General features: G+C 35.9%; 1 protein-coding gene across 2 annotated transcripts in view; it reads left to right on the forward strand.

Moving 5' to 3' along the window:
• RELN (reelin) overlaps positions 1-23,113 on the forward strand; it is a 441,212-nt gene that overhangs the window by 295,834 nt on the left and 122,265 nt on the right. For both annotated transcript variants that reach the window (XM_045564269.1, XM_045564270.1), the window contains exons 18-22: positions 5-238; positions 928-1,089; positions 5,522-5,758; positions 20,791-20,983; positions 21,781-21,893. In XM_045564269.1, the coding sequence (XP_045420225.1) occupies positions 5-238; positions 928-1,089; positions 5,522-5,758; positions 20,791-20,983; positions 21,781-21,893 (939 nt within the window). The remainder of the gene's footprint in view (positions 1-4; positions 239-927; positions 1,090-5,521; positions 5,759-20,790; positions 20,984-21,780; positions 21,894-23,113) is intronic.

A 23,113-nucleotide genomic window follows, 5' to 3' on the forward strand; every position in this document is an offset into this window, starting at 1 on the left:
TCAGGTGTGATCCTGGATTTTCTGGCCCAGCTTGTGAGATGGCATCCCAGACATTCCCAATGTTTATTTCTGAAAGCTTTGGCAGTTCCAGGCTCTCCTCTTACCATAACTTTTACTCTATCCGTGGTGCTGAAGTCAGCTTTGGTTGTGGTGTCTTGGCCAGCGGTAAGGCCCTGGTTTTCAACAAAGAGGGGAGGCGTCAGCTAATTACATCCTTCCTTGACAGCTCACAATCCAGGTGAGTGAAGGCAGGATAGAATACGCACAGAAACCAGGTACTAATGTTGGATTTAGATATATTTTCAATTTTTCTTTTTTCTTTTATACACACACACACACACACACACACACCCCTCTTCCAATTTTTAACCAGGATGGGAGGGAGCTTATGGTTTATTTAGGGTTAATTTGCCCTAGTTTTTAATAAATTAGAAGGTTCACCAATGACTTTGAGATATTATAACTGACTAGATTTTTAAAAATATGAAGTGTTAGCATCAAAACTGTGTTCTTAAGCCAGGGGCTAGTTAATTATTTATGTAGTTTTATTTATTTGACAGCTTGCAGAGGCTGATTAGATTTACTCTACAACTTCCCTTCCCCCAGTGCCTCATAAATAATGCATTAAAGGAGTGACTGGCATTTTAAGTGTATGTACACAAGCACATAGTATACAAATATGCATAAATGTACAGTTATATTTTTATGGCTATATCTGTTTATAAAATACACACATTGACCTCATCTTCTATACTTAATTCATACATCTCACAGTGAAATTACTTACATTTTATGAAAGAGAGATGAGTAGAAACATACAGTTTGGGGGTAGTTCATTTAAATTTGTTTGAAATTCTTTAAGACCAAAATGAACATTATGGTTAAAAATGTTTACACACACACTAATTATAGACAATTTATGTCTAGGTTTCTCCAGTTCACACTGAGACTGGGGAGCAAATCTGTTCTAAGCACATGCAGAGCCCCTGACCAGCCCGGCGAAGGAGTTTTATTGCATTATTCTTATGATAATGGGATAACTTGGAAACTCCTGGAGCACTATTCATATCTCAACTATCATGAGCCCAGGTATGTTGGAAAGCATTTGGAAAAATGGTTAGAGTGACATCTCCTTCCTGGGGAAATCATAAATTGAATGGTATAAGATTCCAGATATTTTTCCTTTGAGAGAGAGGACAAGGATTGATGTATCTTGCCGTGAAAAACTAGCAAGCCATGTTCTCCTAATCCATTTGTCTCACTGATAATTTGAAGAAATGTATTATCATGTTCTGAAATGTGCATGTAAGTGAAATATTTTGATGCTTAGGAAAGAGAAAAATAGTTTACACTGTTTTCCATATTCAATTAGAAAGTAAACTATTACATCGAATTTTATTAATAATGTGGCATGAAATTATAAATGCTGTTAACAAATATTTCTTAGCAATATATTTAATGTTATAATAAATTTTATCATAATAACTCATAAAATCTGACAACCAATATATTTTAAAATTTTGCATGTAATATAATTAAGTAATGAGTACAAAGAAATTTTTCTAGCGTGTATATTATCCCTGGCAAAGGGGGAACGTAAGGGTATATTTAAAGGCCTTTCTTCAGGCCACTTCCATTTGTCTTTACCATGTAGATTTCATCATCTATAATAACAGTTGTTAGACTTCAGTTTTACTTGAAGCTGGGCTGTGCTTCAAAGGTGGCAGAGTAAAACTACCGTAAGTGGTGTAACTTCGCAAGTGTCCAAAAGATCCTGTCCCTTCCTAGAACAATTATTTTTTTATTTCAAAATATTAAGGGGCTACAAATGTTTTTCTTACATGGATACCTTTTATAATGCTTAAGTGTGCCCTCTAGAACACTTACTGAGCTACTCACTGAAATTCCTTTAAAAATATTCAAGGAGGAGGAGGTTGGAAAAAATCTCAAAATTAAGGTTTAAAGTTAAACCTTAAAACTTCCCATTAGAGGTGACGCTGTGGCTTACATTCAGTTATGTATAAAGAACTAAGACCATTTCCCTTTCTGAAAGTATATTTTAATCATGTGGTAATGAGAGAGAGGGTTTTGGGCAATGAAGTTCTCATTGGCACCCTGGAAAAAAACAGGGTTCAGGAAGTAGGAGAGAGGGACACTGATGATAAGCTTTGTATACTTTACAGTTTTGCCCACAGCTATCCCTACATTTAAGTATTTGCAAATAGAGGAGAACTTTTATTTTCATACAGAATGAAGTAGCATGTAACAGAGATCATGATTAACAACTATTATGACGTATAAATATTATACATAATAAAACTTTAAAGGGCACCAGATGTTTTGGATATTTTCCCTGTACAGGTAAAAATGTAAGGCCAAGCTCAACTTCCTCACTCAACAGAGACGTGTAAATCTGAAAGAAATGTTTCATAGACTTTCCATCGTAAACATTAAAAGAAAATTAAGCAAAAATCAAGTGGTAATGATAAAAGCATAAAGAAAATATCACCATCCTAAGTTAACTTGGCCTAAAGCACAATTTTTCCTAACAAGGATGAACAGCTGCAAAATTCAGTAATCAATCTATATCATGAAATTTAATTAATCTTTGTTGATATGAAAAATAATTACACATTTAATGTGCTATTGCAAAGGTGCGTTTAATCTTGCCTGCCATTTGACAGCAACATTTTTCTTCTAAGAATCAAGATGGCTTTTCAGTATTAAGTATGTGCATAGCTTGAAAGATTAAGATCAGAATGGAGATTTTTTAAAAAGCAGAATGTTGTAGTGGTAGCAAAAATGCTTTCATTTTCTCCAAATGTACCTCTGTCCATGAGATGCTTCCTCACTCCCCTCTCTCTTACAAATATTAATAAAAGGTGACATGGCAGAAGTGGAATTTGATATATTCTAGATACTAAATTATATTTTATATGATAAATAATACAAACTGTGCAAATTCTTCATAGGAGAGTTAAATATATCTTGATGCCTTTAGCCATTTGCTGTATTTCTTTCAGTATAAATTGCCGCCTGTAATTGCTGTGAATTCCATATTGTTCCTTTATGCCATGGTTGTTCAAAAATGAAGTGTGAGCCATAAATTAGATATGCTAGTTGGCTAACCACTATTACTCCTAGACAATTTCAGATAATTTGCTTGTCTATGAGTCATAGACATAAAAGAACTCTTATCTGCTTGTTATTTATAAAATTTAAAGTCTGGTAATATATCTAAGCTAGTCTTTTAATTCAAACTGACTAGAATGTCTTGTGAACTAATTGGTACTTTTATTAATGTAAAATTTTATACACTTGTGAGACTAAAATTATCCTAGCTCTTCTCTTAATTATAGAGCTTGTTTTTTGCTCCAAAATTACTATGAAATCTAATCTTGGTTTATTTTTATGTCTTGATTATTGTATTTGATCTCCTGTTTCTTTCTTATCACGTCACCCAATTCCATAGTACATATCGTTATAAAACATTTTTTAAAATAAATCCATGAGCTTAGTACCTACCCACAAAGGGAAGACTGAAACAGAAAGTTGACCTAAGTCTCTGAGTTCTCTTCTAGGAATAATTTTATCAGACAGTTGCATAGCTATTCTAACTAGCCACTACAGTATGCAAAGAGTGGTGAAATCAGCAGCTCCTCCCACCACACCCAAAGATATGCGTGGAGGTTAAGAGCAAGGTTCTAGAGTCAAGCTGCCGGGGTCCATATCCTGGCATTGTCATGTAGACTCTGCTTAACTCTAAAGAGAATATTTAACCTCCTCGTTCTTCTGTATTCACATCTCTGTCATAGGTATACTGATAATATGTGCTTTGTTCAGAAAGAATTTGTTGAGTCCTTATTATATACCAGGTCCTGTTCTAGATACTAAGACACAGTAGTGAACAACAGATAAAAAACAAGTCTCTGACCCTTGCTGTAAGAATATCATCATTCCAGTTTCACAGATAAAGATGCTGAGGCACGTAGAAGTTAAGTACTTTTTCTGTGATTGCAAACTCATTAACCATTAGATGTCAGAGCAGGAACTCTAACTCAAGAGTCCAATTATAGACCCGCAGTCTTAACATCTCTGCCGTGAAAATATTGGTCACTTCAGTTACTGCTATCATATGCATATACACTATTTTCCTTAAAAGTTGCATTTATTTTCATCAACAATATTAACTGCTTTTAAAATTAACATAAAGAAAAACTAATTTTCAAATAACATAGTGCTAATTAAATTATTAAATCAGTGCCTGATGTTTTTATTATTAAACCAGTTTTAATACAGTTATTTAGTTTATATATTACTAGAAATAAATATATGTATTTATTTAATAAACATAAAAATTTAGGAAAAGTAAAGTAAAAATCTTGACTCTTCTAATAAATTCACATTGGTAAAAAATTCAGCAGATTATGGAAAAAGTATTTAAAAACCATAAATGTATTATAGCTATTTTTAGTTTTAAAAAGTGTTTATTTTTATAGTCACATGTTGATTTTCCATTATTTAAAAGGTATGTTTCCTTACATTGCAAAAAGTCCTACCAGTTTTTACTGTTTGTATCATCAGTGGTGATGGTCATGTTATTCTATCCCATATATCCATGTACAAACTATGTAGAGGGGAAATAACTTCTGAATAACTTGCACTATGTAAAGCAGCACATTCCCAAGATGTAGTTTAACATGTTCCTTTACATAATATGATATAAAGATATGATGATCCATCTAATTTCTCAGCAGTCCAGCCTTAGACATTGAAGTTTTTAAATAATTTATTTCTAAGTTATTTAGCTACTCACTCGGCTGAGAAAGTTCTTTATGCTCACTAGGAAAATAAAAATTCAGTCCTTTCAGTGTGCATTTACTGCAAGCACCTCTTGTGGTGGTTAATTGCACCTTGATGGAGACAAATGTTCCATTTACCATTTGCCTCACATCTCACCTCGTATATGGATGTGAGGAGCATGGTACTGTGATTTATGGAGCTTTCAAGCAGATGTCATTGCCTGGCAATTAATGTATGGTTCCTGCTGCTGTGTACAATAATTGCTCCTGGAAGTTAGATATTATTCTTAATTTTCTTCCCCATTTGTCAGATACAGGTTTACTGTCATAGCTGCCATGACACAGCAAGTGACCTCGCCGCACACTATGCTGAACTCATGGGAATGAGAAAGTGCCATGGTTCCAACCAGCCCAAAACCATGATATGTATAACAAACTGCCTAAGATCCCTTACCAAACTATGGTGAATGCTGCCACTATGTTTTATTGAGTTAGCGTTTTCCAGATGAAATGAGTGTAAACATAATTACATTTTTGGTTATGTTTAGAAGACTTTGTTGGAGTCAGACAGGAAATTGGAAATCTCAAAAGAATGTAATCGTGGGAGAACTATTTATTTTTAAATCCTGTACTTTAGAAAAAAAAAACTATCCCACAAATATATTTGTATTTTACAATACCAGAATAATTTGAATTTTCCTTTTATTTTTTTCCTTTAGAATAATCTCTGTTGAATTACCAGATGATGCAAGACAGTTTGGAATTCAGTTCAGATGGTGGCAACCATACCATTCATCCCAGGGAGAAGACGTATGGGCTATTGATGAGATTATCATGACGTCTGTGCTTTTCAACAGCATTAGTCTTGACTTTACCAATCTTGTGGAGGTCACTCAGTCTCTGGGATTCTACCTTGGAAATGTTCAGCCATACTGTGGCCACGACTGGACCCTTTGGTAAGGATTTCATCATTGTTTTTGTTACAATTTGCTTTAGGAATTGGAACATGAGGATGATCTTCCAGTCCACTCAGTGCTTGGCCATTTGTTGACAAGTATTTACTGAACATGAACCCCTTGAAAAGTCAATATGACATCTTCAAATAAGATGTCTTGGGAAGGAGAACTGAAAGCAAAATATGGATAGATTTAAATAAACATAAAATTTCACCATATTCATTAATCTCAGATTCTCATTTCCCACAGTTACATATAAAAACCTTCAAAAAGTGTTAATAATTAAAGTGACCACCACATGCTCCCTTCCTAGGCGCCCATGATAATCCAAATGAAGCATGAAATCACTCTAGTGACTATTTTAATAAAATTTCTCATGAGTAGTTCTGTTTTCATGCTTATGTGAAATCCAAGAAGTTTTATCAGCCTTGATTTCTTTTTTTTTTAATTTTAAAAATTTGTTTTATTTTATTATTTTTTTCAGCATATTATGGGGGTATAAAAGTTTAGGTTACATATATTGCCTCCCCCCCCACCCCCGAATCAGAGCTTCAGGCGTGTCCATCCCCTAGACGGTGCCCATCGCACTCATTATGTATGTATACACCCATCCCCAGGCAGCCTTGATTTCTTAACTAAGGTCTTTTTGATCCATTTTATCCAGCTATATTGGACCAATGTTTCATATAGTCAATGCTGGTGGGGGTTTCAAGGTTGTGGGATAGCCTAATTAAGGTACCCTTCATTTTTAGATATTTTCCCCCTGTGGTCATATACGAATTTAATTATATGATAAACAGTCAATAAGTAATTTTAACTGTGATTAGCATTTCATGAACACTACCAGGATGATACATCAGTGATTAGCTGGGATCAGGAGGTGGTTGCTTTACACAGGGAACTCCCAAGAGGCTTCTCAGAGGCTACCTTTGGACAGTTCAGACAGTGGGTACAGTACATTTCGCTGACTAGAAGGTGGAAGAATAAGAAAGTTCCAGCCACATGAAGATGTGGAGAAAGAGAATTCCAACTACTGGAAAGTTTGTGGTGCAAAGACCCCAAAGTGAGAGTGACCACGGCATGTTCAAGGACCAGGAAGGAGGCCAGTAGTTCTGGAACCCAGGTAGTGAGGGAGGGAATGTCAAGAATGCAAACCAAGAGATGCGCAGAGGCCAGGTCATGTAGGGTCTTCCAGGCCCAGAGATCCTGGATTAAAACTTAGGTATGCATGATTCCAAAACCCACAGCCCTTCACCATGGTGCATACTGCCCCTCTCTAGGTTCCTTTAGGACAGTAAACATGATTGAGGAATAATTTTCTAAGAGACTTTTATTTTCTCTTGGGTACATGGTCAGACCAATTTAATTCCTCCAGATGAATCTCGCCAAAAGCTATTCACTGCCATTGCCTCCAGAGAGCATATCATAAATGACCCATCAGTGACCTTATCATAATTAGAGGTAAATTTTACTCACTATTGCACAGAAAATTACCTTTGATGGGAACTGTGCATGTATGGTCACATCTCTCACACAGCAGGCTAAAATTCTAGCATCAAAATGACAGCTAATGGAATGGAAGTACAGCTGGTCACTTTTGCAGCAAGCACTGTCAAACTGGATAAAATGAAATTTCTATACGACAGAGTAGGGAAGGTTATGTTGTGTGTTTTCTATTTGATAGCCTCAGATGCTGCTTTCTATGGATGCTCGTTCTTAGTCCTGGAGCCTTCAAAGAAAATAAAGGGGTAAAGCATTAAGAAGATATAAAGATATAAACCAACATGAATTTTTTTAGAATTTTATGCTTCTGAAAATTTAGATTGACCCCGAATTAACAGTAATTCAAATTGGTCATGTACCATAAACTATATCCCTCAAGTTTGTGTAGTAGGTTTTTTTCCCTAACACTTAATATAACAAAGAGTCATATCACGAATGCAAGTCCTGTATCATGTTTATTTTCATAAATAGTTAACATCTGCTCAAATAAACTCCAAAGTTGCTGAGCATTTTAATTTAACACTTGGGTTGAATGCATGATAACAGCAGTTTAATTTCTGTGCTTTGATCAAAACCCTAAGAACAATATCCTTTCACACAAGTCTGATGAATATTCTTAACCCACCACTGCTTTAATTGGTGGAGATACATTTACTTTGTGAAAGTACAATCACAGTAATTATAGAAAAACCATAAGAAAATATAAATAATTGTACAATCCCCATGGGCACCTTGAGCAGCACCGTAGGAGTTTTATTAACAACCACATGTGAGCAATCGATTTGACTTTCTGATCTTCTCTGAAACGAAAAGGAGTTGTCCTGGTTATGAAACAACAGAGAGTATACTCTGGCAGTGATAATGAGACTACAGAAACACATTAACCACTTTAATAAGGACATGAAAAATGCTCACTGCTCATTAAAATGAAACAACATGGAAGATCTCAAACTGTTCCTATTTTCTTAGCCAGTGAGTCAGAATAAAACCCCTTTAATGACACTGTTTTCTCTCTGCTGCTGTTGAGGAATATATTGTCCAAGATTTAATGTGAACACTTTAGTGATGTTTTTCAGAAACATTTATTCAATATTGAAATTCAAGTGATGATACTGACCAACTATTTATTATAACCTCCTACTCCTAAAACAAGCTATTTTTTTAAAGGTAAAATTTTTGGAGTATATTGTCTTATTAAGTAAAAATTCTTTAAATATATTTAAGTATGTGGCCTCTGCCCTTCAATGACCTTGTTTCTCTCAAGGGAAATTTTGAAATGTATACGTGGTCTGTACGAATGGCTGGTGTTAAATTAATTATTGTTGGTTTTTCCCAGCTGTGAGTTCATTTGGTTCTCATTTTCTAACTCATGACTTTCCATGAGCATGGATTGTTGTTACTGAGAGTGTTCTCCAGGGAAAACTTGGACAATTGCTTTTTCATTAGAAGAACTACAGTCAATATGCTGTAAATCACTTTCCAGTATGTCATCTTAGAATACTTTTTTTCAGTGGAGAAATGGATTGCTTTTCATTCTTTGTAATACTTTTCTTTCTCCCATACGTAGTATCTGAAATCACAACCTCTACGTGCTTTAGGTTTTAAAAATAGTCTTTAAAACCTCTTACATGTTTTAGGATCACTAAGGAAATAATTCTAATTGAGGTTTATTAAAGATTGCATCTAACTAATACTATTAGTGATAATACCAAGGGACATTAAGACATTAACATTCCTCTGTCCTATCTAATAACCTAACTAGACACCACAGATGGGAAGGACATGGCTGTCATATATTATGTAGAATTTTGGTTTTAAAATGTACACAACTGCAAAAAGATAGTTGTCATAGCATATTAGGATTGGCCATTGTTTTTGGTAATTATGGTGTGGTAGAAACATAAGCTTTGAGGTCAGAGACCCAAGTTCAAGTTCTAGTACTGCCACTTAAAGCAGGACAATTTTAACTAATGAGCAATTTTGAGGAATGTGCTTTGATGTAAGTGTTTTATGAAGGTTGCATCAAAGCAACTCTATCAGAATAGGAAATAACTGAGTTTTGTTACAAACAACTTCCACTTCCACCCAGATCTCCCACCCTATATTTGTCTTTCATCCCATCCATGACCTAGTGCCATCTCTAACCCTTGTTCCAGCTCTAATCACTGCCCTATATCTGAGCCTCACTCCATTGCCAGCCCCTAACAATGGGCCAGCAGTGACATAGAGTGAGAACACCAGTCTTGCATTCTCTTGTAATTTCTAGAAGATGACACTTTAATGATTTCATTTTTAGATTCCCAAACATGTTCCCATATCAAAAGCTGTGCATTCAGGGGAACTTATTTAGCCTCTCTGAATCTGAGTGTTTCATCTGTAAAATGGAAGCAATGACACCTCAATAGTTCCAGGATTGTTGTAAAGATTAAGTGAGATCACAGATACAAAGTACCTACTATGTGTATGCCATTTCCATTCCCCTCACTGGTTGAAGGGAAGAAAATTGGTATCTGTAGGGTTGGGTTTAGGTCCACAGTATGAGCAACTTTTTTTAATTTTAGAGAGTAATAAACATTATTTTGTTTCAGTAATGCAGAAGAACATGTCTCTGAAATGTAAAGAGATGAAAATAGAGATGTTAAATAAAATTTTTCTTGTATAAACTAGATTTGGTTGGGGGAAAAGTTTGGAGAGTTGTGCAAGAGAATGTTCATAGCAGTCGTACTTCTTTTTGTCAGTATTGTTCTATCTAAATACCAATCATCATCTATATACAGATGGATTACATTCCAGCAACACTAAATATGTTATCATGGAAAGATTTTGTGAATAGTGGGTAGTTAGGTTACTAGGAAATCTCAGCCATAAAGGATCCTAAAAGCCTGTTTATCTCATAATATAACTTAAACACAGTTCATTTGCAATAAAAAGTAGAAAAAAAGCACTATGACCTATTAATAATTAAAGCAAAAATTAAGATGGATTAAGAAAAGCTATAGTTTTTATCATTAATGGTACTTGAGAGAAAGCAGATTTAATTAAAAGAAGATTTAGAGATAGCTGAGACCTGCAGAAGTGTTAAAAGGGCCTACTAAGTACTTTCATGGGCATTAAAGATAAAAGGTATTTATTCCTTGTTGTCTAGAATTTTATTTTATTTTTTAATTAAAGCTTCTTTTTTCTTTACATAAGTAAATCACTAGCACTAGTAATATGTGGGTCATTTTTTAGAAAGAGAAGTTTCCTAAAGTAAGTGTGAAAGTAGAAAGAAAAGAGCAACATGCAAGAAGTGAAATTAACTGTGAATGACAAAAGGCATGAGAAAAAAAAAAGGTAACATTGAGTGGTATGTGATGAGTGATGGGAGGATCTTTGAAGCCTAGTTTTCCACACCAGCACCAGGTGGCAAGGTCAGCCCTAGATGCAGGAAACTAGAGGTGTAAATGTAAAGAACAGCTGCAGGGTGGGTGGCCCAAGTCAGAGGGAATTGATAAATGAGGACATGTTTAGGACATTTAAAAAGTATGTGTGAGGCCGGGCGCGGTGGCTCACGCCTGTAATCCTAGCACTCTGGGAGTCCGAGGCGGGTGGATCGCTCGAGGTCAGGAGTTCAAGACCAGCCTGAGCAAGAGTGAGACCCCGTCTCTACTAAAAATAGAAAGAAATTATCTGGCCAACTAAAAATATATATACAAAAAAATTAGCCGGGCATGGTGGCTCATGCCTGTAGTCCCAGCTACTCGGGAGGCTGAGGCAGTAGGATCGCTTAAGCCCAGGAGTCTGAGGTTGCTGTGAGCTAGGCTGACGCCACGGCACTCACTCTAGCCCGGGCAACAAAGTGAGACTCTGTCTCAAAAAAAAAAAAAAAAAAAAAAGTATGTGTGCATATCTCATGGGATATCTATGAGCATAGACAAGAAAAAGTTGTGTATTTTATAAGAAGGAGGAGTTCCCCAGGAAAAAAACCCAGACTAAAAAGGATTCTAAAAGCCTGTTTATCTTATAATATAAATTAAATACAGTTCATTTGCCATAAGAGCTAGATAAATAGTGCCATGGCTCTATAAAGAATATATAGCAGAATGATGGGTGAAATTTTAAGATATACAAGAGGGGCTATTAAGTAGTTGTTAAGGTAGTTCTAGGTTATAAGGACCATCAGTAATGAGCAATAATGTGTAGTAATGGATAACTCAAAAAGTTTTCCAAAATGACCTGGAGACCCACTGTCACAGCTCATGTTTGCACTAAGCATACATCTGTAGGGACATTCAGGCCCACAGGAGGATCTGTCACACAGTTAGCAAGCGTTGGACAACACATTTTTAAATGAAATCTACCTATCTCTCTGCTACCTTTTGGCTAATTTTTTAAAAATTGGAATATGTGTTTAAAGGGGTTTGAACCAGTCAGAGTCCTTACTCCACGCAGATTGTTATTCCTTTAGCCTGATACTGAGACTAAGCAAGGAGGTCGCCTGATACTGATGTAAGGATTGTGTCGTTGGTACACGTGGGCAGAAGAGGAGTTGGGTTAGTGCCCAGCTGACACTTTAGACGTCTGTGATGCCTTGGGTTATAAGAAAAAAAAAAATTACTGACAATCCTTTATAAAACAAATCAACCTATAGAATAAAAGTAATAGCCAAGTAAATTTTTAGTGAGTTTTCTTTCATTAAAAGTTTCATGCTCTACTGACTAAGCTATCCAGGCACTCTGATTTTTCTTTCATTAAAAGTAAACCTGTAACTTATATAGAACTTCTGTCAGTTTAAATAGTTTATTAGCTAGCTTAGAGTATTCTTGGAATTTTTTTTTTTTTTTTTTGCAAAGAGTATTAAAGAGAGCAGTAAATCAGCTAAAATTGTGCTGCTGAAGAAAGTCAGTCCAAGTGAGATGGCTCCCAAGAGCCACCTCAACCACCATTTCACAGTAAATGATTGTTCTAGGAAGCTTAGCAGATAGATAAGGTAAATACATTGAGTGACAAATGGAAAAGTCACTTCCTATTATTCTCAACAGCTGTGAAAAGAGTATTACCAGTACCTAGAGTTTTCAGTGCCTCTATAAGATTGCTAATGTGATTAAATAGATTTATAAGTGACTTTCTAAAATAGAGCCTATATATTAGGCTTTTTCACTATGAGCATTACATTACATGAAGTTTTTCACTTATTGATAGACTAATTTATATATTGAACTGCTTATTGATTGCATTACAGGTATTATTTGTACTAGAAGTATAGCAGTTAGTGTTGGAGATAAAGATACAAAAGCCCTTTGCTTGTGGAGCTTATATTCTAGAGGGGAGTAACAACAGTGAACAAGTAAACAAATTCATAAAATATTCCAGGCAGTGGTAAGTGCTGTGAAGGCAAGAAAATGGAGTTTTAGGTGGCAGAAGTGGAGAGTGGGGCTGTTTTAGGTCAGAGGATCAGGAAAGCCTTCCTGGGAGGCGTTAGAGTCAAGTCCAGAATGATGAGAGAGACAATGATGTAAAGGTGTGGAGTGAGAGCTTTGCAGGCAGAGAGAACAGCAAGGGCAGAGGCCTTGAGGGAGGCAAGAAATGGATCGTGTTAGAGCCTTGTACAGCAATATAAAGATTTGGGGTTTTATTCTAAGTGTTATGGGAATCCAGTAAATAATTTGGAGCAGATGAGTGATGTGATCTTATGTTTTAAAAAATAATTGTGGGCCGGGCATGGTGGCTCACGCCTGTAATCCTAGCACTCTGGGAGGCCAAGGCGGGAGGATTATTTGAGCTCAGGAGTTTGAGACCAGCCTGAGCAAGACCGAGACTCCGTCTCTACTAAAAATAGAAAGAAATTATCTGGACAACTAAAAATATATAGAAAAAATTAGCCGGGCATGGTGGCACATACCTGTAGTCCCAGCTACTCGGGAGGCTGAGGCAGGAGGATCGCTTGAGCCCAGGAGTTGGAGGTTGCTGTGAGCTAGGCTGACACCATGGCTCTGTAGCCCAGGCAACAGAGGGAGACTCTGTTTCAAAAAAATAATAATAATAATAATTGTGGTTGCTATGTGGAGAGGGTGATAGGAGAAGCAGTAGCAGGAGCTCAGCAAGGAGGCTGATAGCATCATCTGCATGTGCTGTTATATGCTTGGAACAGGGGCAGTGGGGAAATGGGCCACTTGAAGACGCATAAAGAATGGGCTTAATGGCTATATTCTAAGACTCATGTCCTGTTGAAGTGCAGGGGCTTGATTTTTAAGTTATTTATTTCTCCAAAGTTATATTTCCCTAAAAATCTTCCTTTGGGCTAAGTAGATAAGTGAGGTTTCAGAAGTAAGGAAACAAATCACTAAGCCAATTAATAACAAGAAAAATCTACATTGGATGGTCTAGATTTGTGGGTATGTCTGGTTTGTTGAAACGGAAATTCAGTGGTCTGAGACAATTATTTTTTATGGACAGTGGTTCACAAAATCCTCTTGGTAGATCCTGGGTCCACCTCTGTGTCTTCCTCTTCTGCCTTGCTGACTTTTACTCAGCCCATCCCAGCCATGCTGATCTTCCTTCTCTCTGATCCAACAAGCCACACTCTTTCCTCTCCCAGCACCTTTGCATTAGCTCTGCCACTGCCTGGGAAGCTCTTTTATTACTTATTTTGGGCACAGTGCTGGAGCCTCCAAGCTTTTCAGGGAACTGGAAAAAGTCCAACGCTAAGAAAATGTATATTGTCTCAAAAATACAAGAAAATTGCAAAAATGAAATTAATAAAATGTTAATTATCTGCAAAAAAAACCTCACTACACTAACTTCATTAATTGCTAAATTTAATATTCATAAAATTTCATGATATTGGAAATTATTTTTTGGTCAGATTCCTGAATATGCTGAGAAATCACAGCCAAAAGTATAGTAAATGCGTTACTAGTTAGCCAAATAAAATTTAGAGGCAAAGTTATAAAATCCATTTGAATATTTTTTGAAACCAAAACTATTTATATTTAAAGTGGAGCATAAATGCATTTTAATATGCTTGCTATGATGTGAGATGGAGTTTCCAAAATTAAATGTATCAAGGTCCTACCAAAGGCTCTGCTTAAACAGGCTCTAAATAATGCACATGGTTGCATGTAATTGAAAGGAGAAAGCAAGAGAGAATTACAAAGATTTTATATGTATTTTCTCTCTCCTTTCCATGCTAAATGTTTCCAGCCAGGGCTGCCAGACCTGACTACATGGATCAGTGTGTTCCTTTCTGAAAGGAAATGAGGTGCAAGGAAATAGAAAGGAACTGAGGGAGACAAACGGGGATATTTCCAACATATATAACAAACTATATATCCCCAATATGTAAAGAACTCTTACAAGTCAGTAAGAAAAAGATAAACCCCACTTTTAAAATGGCAAAGCACATGAAAAGACTACTTACACAAAAAAAATTATAAATAGCCAATAAACATGAATAGATTTTAAACTTTAGTAATCAAAATATGTAGATTAAGAGACTATAGGCATAAAGGGGCTAAAATAAAAAATATTGTCAAAGTTCACTATGGATAAATAGTAAGAATTGGCACCTCAGTCACTGTTAATGTTCTTGGTAAGTGTAACTTGGTACAATCTTTTTGGAGGGCAGTTTGGCAGTAAGTGCCAACTTTTGAAATGTGCATTTGCTTTGATGAAGCAATTCTGCTTCTAGGAATTTATCCTCACGAAATACCTGGACAAGTGCACAAAGATATACAAGGATGCATATTATAGAAGAATTGTGCAGATTCGGAGAGGTGGCGGGTGGAGGGAGGGGATGGAGGTATGACTACATGGCGAGTGCCAGGCGAACTGTCTGGTGAATGGACACGCTTGAGGCTCTGACTTGGGGAGATGGGCAGGACATGGACATTGTATATAACCTGAACTTATGTACCCCCATGATGAGCTGAAATAAAATAAATAAATAAATAAATAATAAATAAATAAATAAAAATGGAAACAACCTCCCCAAATTTCCATATTTGATTTGCTAAAAATGAAAATTTCTCACCATATTTTTCCAATATGGAAAGATGGCAATGAAAGTTTGTAAAAAAGAAAAAGCAGATTTACTATTATTTCATAATTCTTTAAAAGAGAAAGAAAAATAATGTGTATGTGTGTGTGTGGTTTTTTTTTTTTGTGTGTGTGTAAGCTTAGAAACCAAAGTCTGAAAGTATTTATACCAAAATGTTAATAGTCATCTCTAGAGAATAGAATTATAAATTTTTACCTTTTTTAATGCTTCTTTTATGTTATCAGATTGCTTTTTCCAGTAAGTTTAAAATTTATATAATCCACTAAAATAATACAGTTATTTTTGTTTTGAAATATATTGTAGAAATAACAAGTGATTTAAAATGCTGCGTTTAATCCCACAATATCAACAAGTGTTTCTGTCAAATCTAATAAACATTTCTTTGATGATTACAAGAACATACCCCCAAAAAGGATGATATCACAGAGGTTTAAATTCATTCACATCTCCTTCTACAGATGCATATAACTTCCGAATGGTATCAAAACAAAAACAACGTTGTGTGGCTCTCCTGTTTTTCTAGAAATTAGCTATGCAGAGCTGTTCTTTTCTATGGAACCCTTAAAGTTAATATATTACTTAGGCTTCTAAGAAATATAAACATTGACGCAATGTCTTATGGCACATTAATAGTGAGATTTTGGCCATCTTGACTGACTGACCAAACTATTCTTAAAGAGATGGGCTCAGTTGTCAAAAATGGCTCAGTCTCTAGTTAACTCAGCTGTTTGACATGAATTTGCTTTTCAGGAACTTTGTGGCTCAAGTATTCTCCGCTTACTTTGGTTATGTGTATCTGCCTTTCATATAAAAGCTTTCTTTTTTTTTTTACTGTAAAAGGGAAATAGTCTCTGGGGAAATGCAGAAAGTGATTTATTTAAGTCAAGATAACCTCAAAACCTTGTTGCTGTTCATTACAGCATTTAAGTAACTATAGTTGTGTAAAACTTGCCTACTCCCCAATTGAAAGTCTCACTCGTGTGCTCATTTTATTTAACAGACATTCTTTGAGAGCCTGTAATAGGCATGGCATAGTGGAAATGACTTCAAAGTAGCAACCAGAAGTCCTAGTTTCTAGCTTTTTAGCAATTTTGTGACCCCTGGGGCCAGCAACTCAGCCTCTCAGTTTTCCTTCTCTATAACACGATGTTAAGGATCCCTGATGGTCTCCCAAATGGTCTTGACTCAACGGTCTGATAAAATAATCCAGCTTTTAGAAAACTATGATGCCCGATACAATGTGCTTCTCTGAGGTACAGCCAAGGTTCTGAGTGCTTTAGGAGCTGCAGAGATGGGTAAGACATGATCTCTCCCTATGGACAGGCTTCCAACCTGGTCAGAAAAACAGATCCTCAGCAATACGTGAGATAAAGCAAGGGAGGGGGAGGGAAGGGGGCTGTATTGTGGACTTATTATAGAACTTTGGAGACTCAGATTACATTATGGTGTTACCTCTTTGGCCACTGTCATAATAGGGAGCCTACTAGCCTTCTTGGAGGTAGAAATAAAGAGGACCAGAGAGGTAATATTTTCCTTGTGGAAAGGGTTATCCCCATTCTCTCATTAAATCTTATAATTAGAAGTGGGAGCTTTTTTTATTGTTACTTTTTATATTGTTACTTTATCAAGTCAACATGAATAAAGCTAAGCCGCCCGATTCCCAGTGCATTCTGTCTCCAGAATTTCTCCCCGTGATGCTGATGTGGGCTATTTTTTCTTTTCCTATGATTGTAACAGAAAAGAAGTTCTGCTTCATGTCTGCCTTTATAAACATATCTTGACTTAGATAAGCAGCAAAGAGGAGCAGTTTTGTAAATTAAAGGATCACAGTCTGTGAAATTCTCTGCCCCCAAAACTCCAGCTGAGTATGAACATTCAGGGGGAAAAAAAAAAAAGCAGATTTAATATCATTGAGTTTCAGCTAGTCTTGAATAAACCAGAAACAATCAAGTGAACTTGTACTATGAATGGTCTGGAATTTAAGACACAGATGTCTGTGCTTTCCTTGTGTTGTTTTGCCTCAGATGAAGGCATTAGGATAGATGGCACATAGTACCACGAAGCATGACAGATGTGTCACTTAGAAATACATTCAGCTCTAGGTCACAACACAAACAACAAGAGAAGACTGGCCATGGCATAAACAAAAGTAAAGGGGCTTACTATTGTAACAAGCAGTCCTAGAGCAGGCAGTCCCGGGCTGGTAGGCACCGTAACAAGGGCTGTCGGGGATACAGGCTCTCTCTTCTCCACGATCTCAGCAGAAAGGTTTCTATCTGCCTACTGTTCCATTATTGTCAGAAGACGGTTGTTGCCCTCTAGAGAGGAAGGAAAGCCATAGGAGCAACAGGTGGACGAGTATGGCAGCCAATTCCATCCGTCCCTTTTAAAACTTACAACGAAAGCCAAATGAGTAAATCCACCTACCGTCTTTCACTGACACCTCATTGGTGAGAACTCATTGGTGTGCACATGGCCACCCCTGGACCAAACACTGGAAGGTGACTAGAGAGAAAAGAGGCCATGTCTAGTAGCTGAATCAGCCCACCCCAAAGTATTTGCCCACAAGAGGAAACACCAAATACACTCTGGGCTCCTATTCTACCAGTGGAGCAGAGATAGATGCTAAGTAAGAATTTTGTTATCATTGTTTAACTGCCTTCATTTTACTTAGTATTGGTATTATTATTAGCTTATCTGTTATATAATTTTCTTTTTTTTGAGACAAGGTCTCACTGTGTCGCCCAGGCTAGAGTGCAGTGGCGTCATCATAGCTCACTGCAGCCTCAATCTCCTGGGCTCAAGCAATCCTCCTGCCTCAGGCTCCAGAGTAGCTGGAACTACAAGTACACACCACCACTCCCAGCTAATTTTTCTATTTTCTGTAGAAATGAGGTCTCGCTATGTTGCTGAGGCTGGTCTCGAGCAGCTGGCTTCAAGTGATCCTCCTGCCTTGGCCTCCCAAAGTGCTAGGCTTGCAAGCGTGAGCCACTGTGCCCAGCCTATTTTGTATAATTTTTATCCTGTTTCTTTCTTGGTATCTTGGTACTTTTAAAATCTGTTATCACAGACTAGCTCACAGAGCAAGCACCTCTGCTCAGGTCTGAATGCTTCCTCTCTTCAGCCAATTTCACAGTTACATTTGTAATCGTGCAAAGGTTAGGTGTAGGCAATATTCGCAAAACACAGCATTTCCTTTTGTTTCTGCACAGAATTATGGGGGCATTAAACCATCTCACAAGGGAGAAACTTACAAGAAGCTGATTGTGAAAATAATCTTAAGTTATTCCAGCAATGCTCAGGTGGGGAAATGCTATGCATGGCATAGGTGAGAAAGTTTTAGTGGCTCTGTGTCACTTGCAGACCCTTCAGCCTATGTGCTAACATGCACTATGGGGTTTCTCTCCAGATGCCCAGGAGACTGGTGTATCTTTAAAGCAAGCAATTTGAATGAAACCTATTTGGTTGCCTATAATTACCTTCCTCCTCATAAAGGGTACTAGAAAGAGCCCTTGAAGCTAAAAGCAGCACTTATTTCTCATGGGGAAAAGCATTTGGAATTTTTTTATTTTTTTGCCTACTGGAAAGACCCTGGAAGCAATATGGACAACTTTGTGCCGATATGACTGACAACTATTTTTGTTCTGTGTTGATTTCTTTTATTTTTCCAATATTGCTAAAAATTATATTCTACAGCTTTATATTTACTAGATTGCATCGTGTATACCCAACCACATAGCAGCAATCATGGTTTTATATTTTTAACATCAGAGTACCATTGCATAATAACTGAGAGTTAATGATTTGTAAATTAACTATAAAATTTATTCCAAATTGCAATGTTTTTCTCTCCCAATCTTAGAGTAATAGAAAGACAGAGAAATAGTGTTTTGGTTAAGAGGCTTTGGAGTCAGGCAAAACTGGTTTCTCACTGAGTCTCTGCCGTTTACCAGACCCATTTTCTCATCTGTTAAAAAGAAATAATTGTTCTTACTATGCAGAGGTACTGTAAAGACGGAACTAAAGAAGATATTGTGGATAGTATTGTGCTTAGCACAGTCTTAGTACATGGCCTTGACTCAACAAATGATAGGCATCTGTATTAATAATGATAAGTTGTGGCATTTTCTATTTTTTAATTATATTTGCAAGACCAGCAGTACTGAATATGACTTTTCCCTTCTTTTTATTAACTGTTCAACTAAAGCAGGGATTAAGGCTTTTCCATTTTATTCCTCTATTCATTGTCCAAGTGTAAAACTTTGGTTTAAAAACTGTTAAATGGTAATTACTCATTGTTGAGAAAAGCTTCTTATATTTTATAACCTTAGTCTAAGTTCATGGTGATCCTCTATATAGACAATGTTCCATCGTTAAATAACATCTTAATTTCTGCAAGAAGCAAGTCAGAATAATTACTCATTCTGCCAATTCAGCAAAAGATAATTAAGAAAATATATTAAATGCCTCCAAGATTTCACAGAGTGCCTTGGTCCTTGGTCCACATCAGCTATTAGCCGTCTGACTAAGAGGAGTTACCGTTGAAAAGTGATCCTGGAACTGCTTCAGAATAGCAGAAACAAGTACTGTGATAGACAAATTTTAGTGCAGTTGACTCTGAGATGTTTGCACTGACCTATGTAACTACAGTGAAAATATGTCCACATTTCAATCTTCTCTGATAGATTACAAATTCCTGAGCAGTTTTCTCTACAAAAAACAAAATTTGCTTGCCTTCAAACAGTTTACAATTACATAGTACTCAGCTGGGATCCAGTAAAATGTGAATTTTGCTGATCTGAGGCACAGCAACTAAAACTCCATTATGATGTTTTCAGTATTTAATGAATGATCATTAAAGACTGTTTGAAAAATAAGAAAAATAAAATGAAAATTTTTAAATCACAAATTTCCCACCACCAAACATAGCTACCACAAACATTCTGGTGAATTTCCTTTATGTATAATTTTGTGGATATTTTTTGAACTTATTTCATCATATACATTTTAATGTGACCTATTACCTTCCTAAATACTTGAAATATGGATAATCTGTCAAGTAGCTATACCATTTTATTTAAGGCTTCTGTTTTTCCTATAGTTTGACATTGAGATTATTACCAATTACTATAAGTAATCCTGTAATATTTGTCATAGTTTATAAAATTGTCTCTAAGTTGAGAATTATTTCCTCAGGATAGTTATAAAGAAGTGAGATTAATGAGTCAAAAGGTTTATACTTGTGAGCAATATATGAGTGAGTACCAATTTCAGATACATTTGACAACTGAAGGTATTAACTTTTTTTAAAGAAGTTGCTTCTTTGATAGCTTGTTTTAAATCTCATTTATTAGATTGAAATCCATTCTAGAACTTGGCAAGACTTAAGTAAAATGAAACTGTTTGGGTCTATGTTATGAAGTGAAGAGCTTAATTTTTCTCTAACATATTGCTTTTAGAATTTTCTGATTTCCATCTCTGTCTCTTTTAGTTTTACAGGAGATTCTAAACTCGCCTCAAGTATGCGCTATGTGGAAACACAATCGATGCAGATAGGAGCGTCCTACATGATTCAGTTCAGTTTGGTAATGGGGTGTGGCCAGAAATACACTCCACACATGGACAACCAGGTCAAGCTGGAGTACTCCACCAACCACGGCCTTACCTGGCACCTTGTCCAAGAAGTAAGCCTATTTTCCCTAAAGCTTGTGATAGGTAACCTTTTCCTTTTTACATAGGAAGCAAAGAAATGACAGTTCTAGAAGCTTAGGTTTGGTTGAAAAGAAATCGTGTTATTTGTAACTTAGAATTGACATAAAGTCAGCAAGAAATTACAGGGATCCCACATTCTTCACTGTCAGATACTAAAGGGTAATTGGAAATAAAAAAGAAATGTGAATAACTTCAAAACTGGACACTCTCAGGTGGTGTTTTGAATATCATTTTCTCTAACCCTCTTCCTTTATAAATGTGTCTCTTTCTTTTTTCCCTGTAACATGTCTTCATGTTATTTGACTTCATTCCTAAGTACCTTTGCCTGCAGGTAGATGATATTAAGAATGTGGTATCTCTTGTCTTTAGAAACAAAAAGGAAGTATATAGATCTTGTAATAAAATTTACTTTTTTATATATACATATCAATAATCTCCTATTGCAATAAATGTGTAAACATCATAGCAAATAGAATAATTTTGCCAAATGCCAGTGTTATGATAACAGGCAAAAAAAAATTGATTCCTAATCCATTTCTGTTTGGACATGTGAGAACTGAGAGACATTCAATTTCATCATGGCTTCTCATATTTGAAATTATTTCTTAAAATGTTTTAGTTTCACAGAAGGAAAAATCATGGATTGTATCCATATCACAAATAGTTAAGGTTATGAATTACATTTCTCTAAGGTCTTTTTTGTATATGGTGGGTGAGTAAACATATTTCCTTTGGGGAAAATATTTGATTTTTTGTCTGACTCTTTTAGGAATGCCTTCCAAGTATGCCGAGTTGTCAGGAATTTACATCAGCAAGTATTTACCATGCCAGTGAGTTCACACAGTGGAGAAGAGTCATAGTACTTCTTCCCCAGAAAACTTGGTAAGAGATGACATCTTTAAACATGACTGTCGCTTTAACTTTTGCTATCTCTAGTAGCATGACTTGAATATGAATACAAGTTAAGCTCAATAGCAAAATGTGTATTCATTTTTTTTCATTATCACAACCTCTTCCTCGAGGCCAGTTTCTTATAAGTATAATGAAAAGGTTTAATTAGGTCATCTTAAAGGTCCTTCACAGTCCTGGAATCCTAAGAGTCTGTGATTTGTGCAGAAGAAAAAACATAAAAGAGAGAAGTATTATTTTAGTTTTCTGTTGTATATGCCTTCCCATAACCCTTTTCTAAAGATAAAATAACTAAATAAATCTTCTCAGATTATTTTATATAACAGGCTCTACACAAAAACAACTGGTTAGATAACAACCTAAAATTATTTTTCCACCTTTATTTGAAAATTGAATTACTGAATTATGTAAAAATGCCTCCTTGATTATTTTTTAAGGATGCATTATTATGTCAGTTGGAATAAAATGCTTGAAATTTGATTTCCACAGATCTTTTTATATCCAACTGTGAGCCATTTCCTGGATACTCTATTAATGCTTTGTATAACAAGTTGCTACTTTCTCTAACATTCTACTTGTTTATGTCTACTGCTGGGAATATAATCAAGACTTTCATATAATTTCAATGACATTCCAAGCATATATATCAAGTTGATACAAAACAACACATCAAACAATTGAAATACTGTCATACTGGATACAAAACTACTGAGGTTTATATTTTTTCCATTACTTCACCATTAAGTATATTCCCTCATTATTTGAAGATTGTTAATTTTTTTCCTTGACATGTAAAGTACAATTTCAAAATTAGATAAGATAAAATTGATATGGAGGCTGAGGTGGGTGGATTGTTTGAGCTCAGGAGTTCAAGACCAGCCTGAGCAAGAGCAAGACCTCATCTCTACTAAAAATATAAAGAAATTAGCTGGACAATTAAAAATATATAGAAAAAATTAGCTGGGCATGGTGGTGCATGCCTGTAGTCCCAGCTACTCAGGAGGCTGAGGCAGGAGGATCGCTTGAGCCCAGGAGTTTGATGCTGTAGTTAGCTATGATGACCCACTGCACTCCAGCCTGGGCAACAGAGTAAGACTCTGTCTCAAAAAAAAAAAGAAAAGAAAAGAAAAGATAAAATTGATAGTGTTTTAGAGATGTCTTTTCATACCCAGAGATATTGTAAACTATTATTC

The sequence above is a fragment of the Lemur catta genome, chromosome 11 (assembly GCF_020740605.2).
Source record: "Lemur catta isolate mLemCat1 chromosome 11, mLemCat1.pri, whole genome shotgun sequence".
Lineage (NCBI taxonomy): Eukaryota > Metazoa > Chordata > Mammalia > Primates > Lemuridae > Lemur > Lemur catta.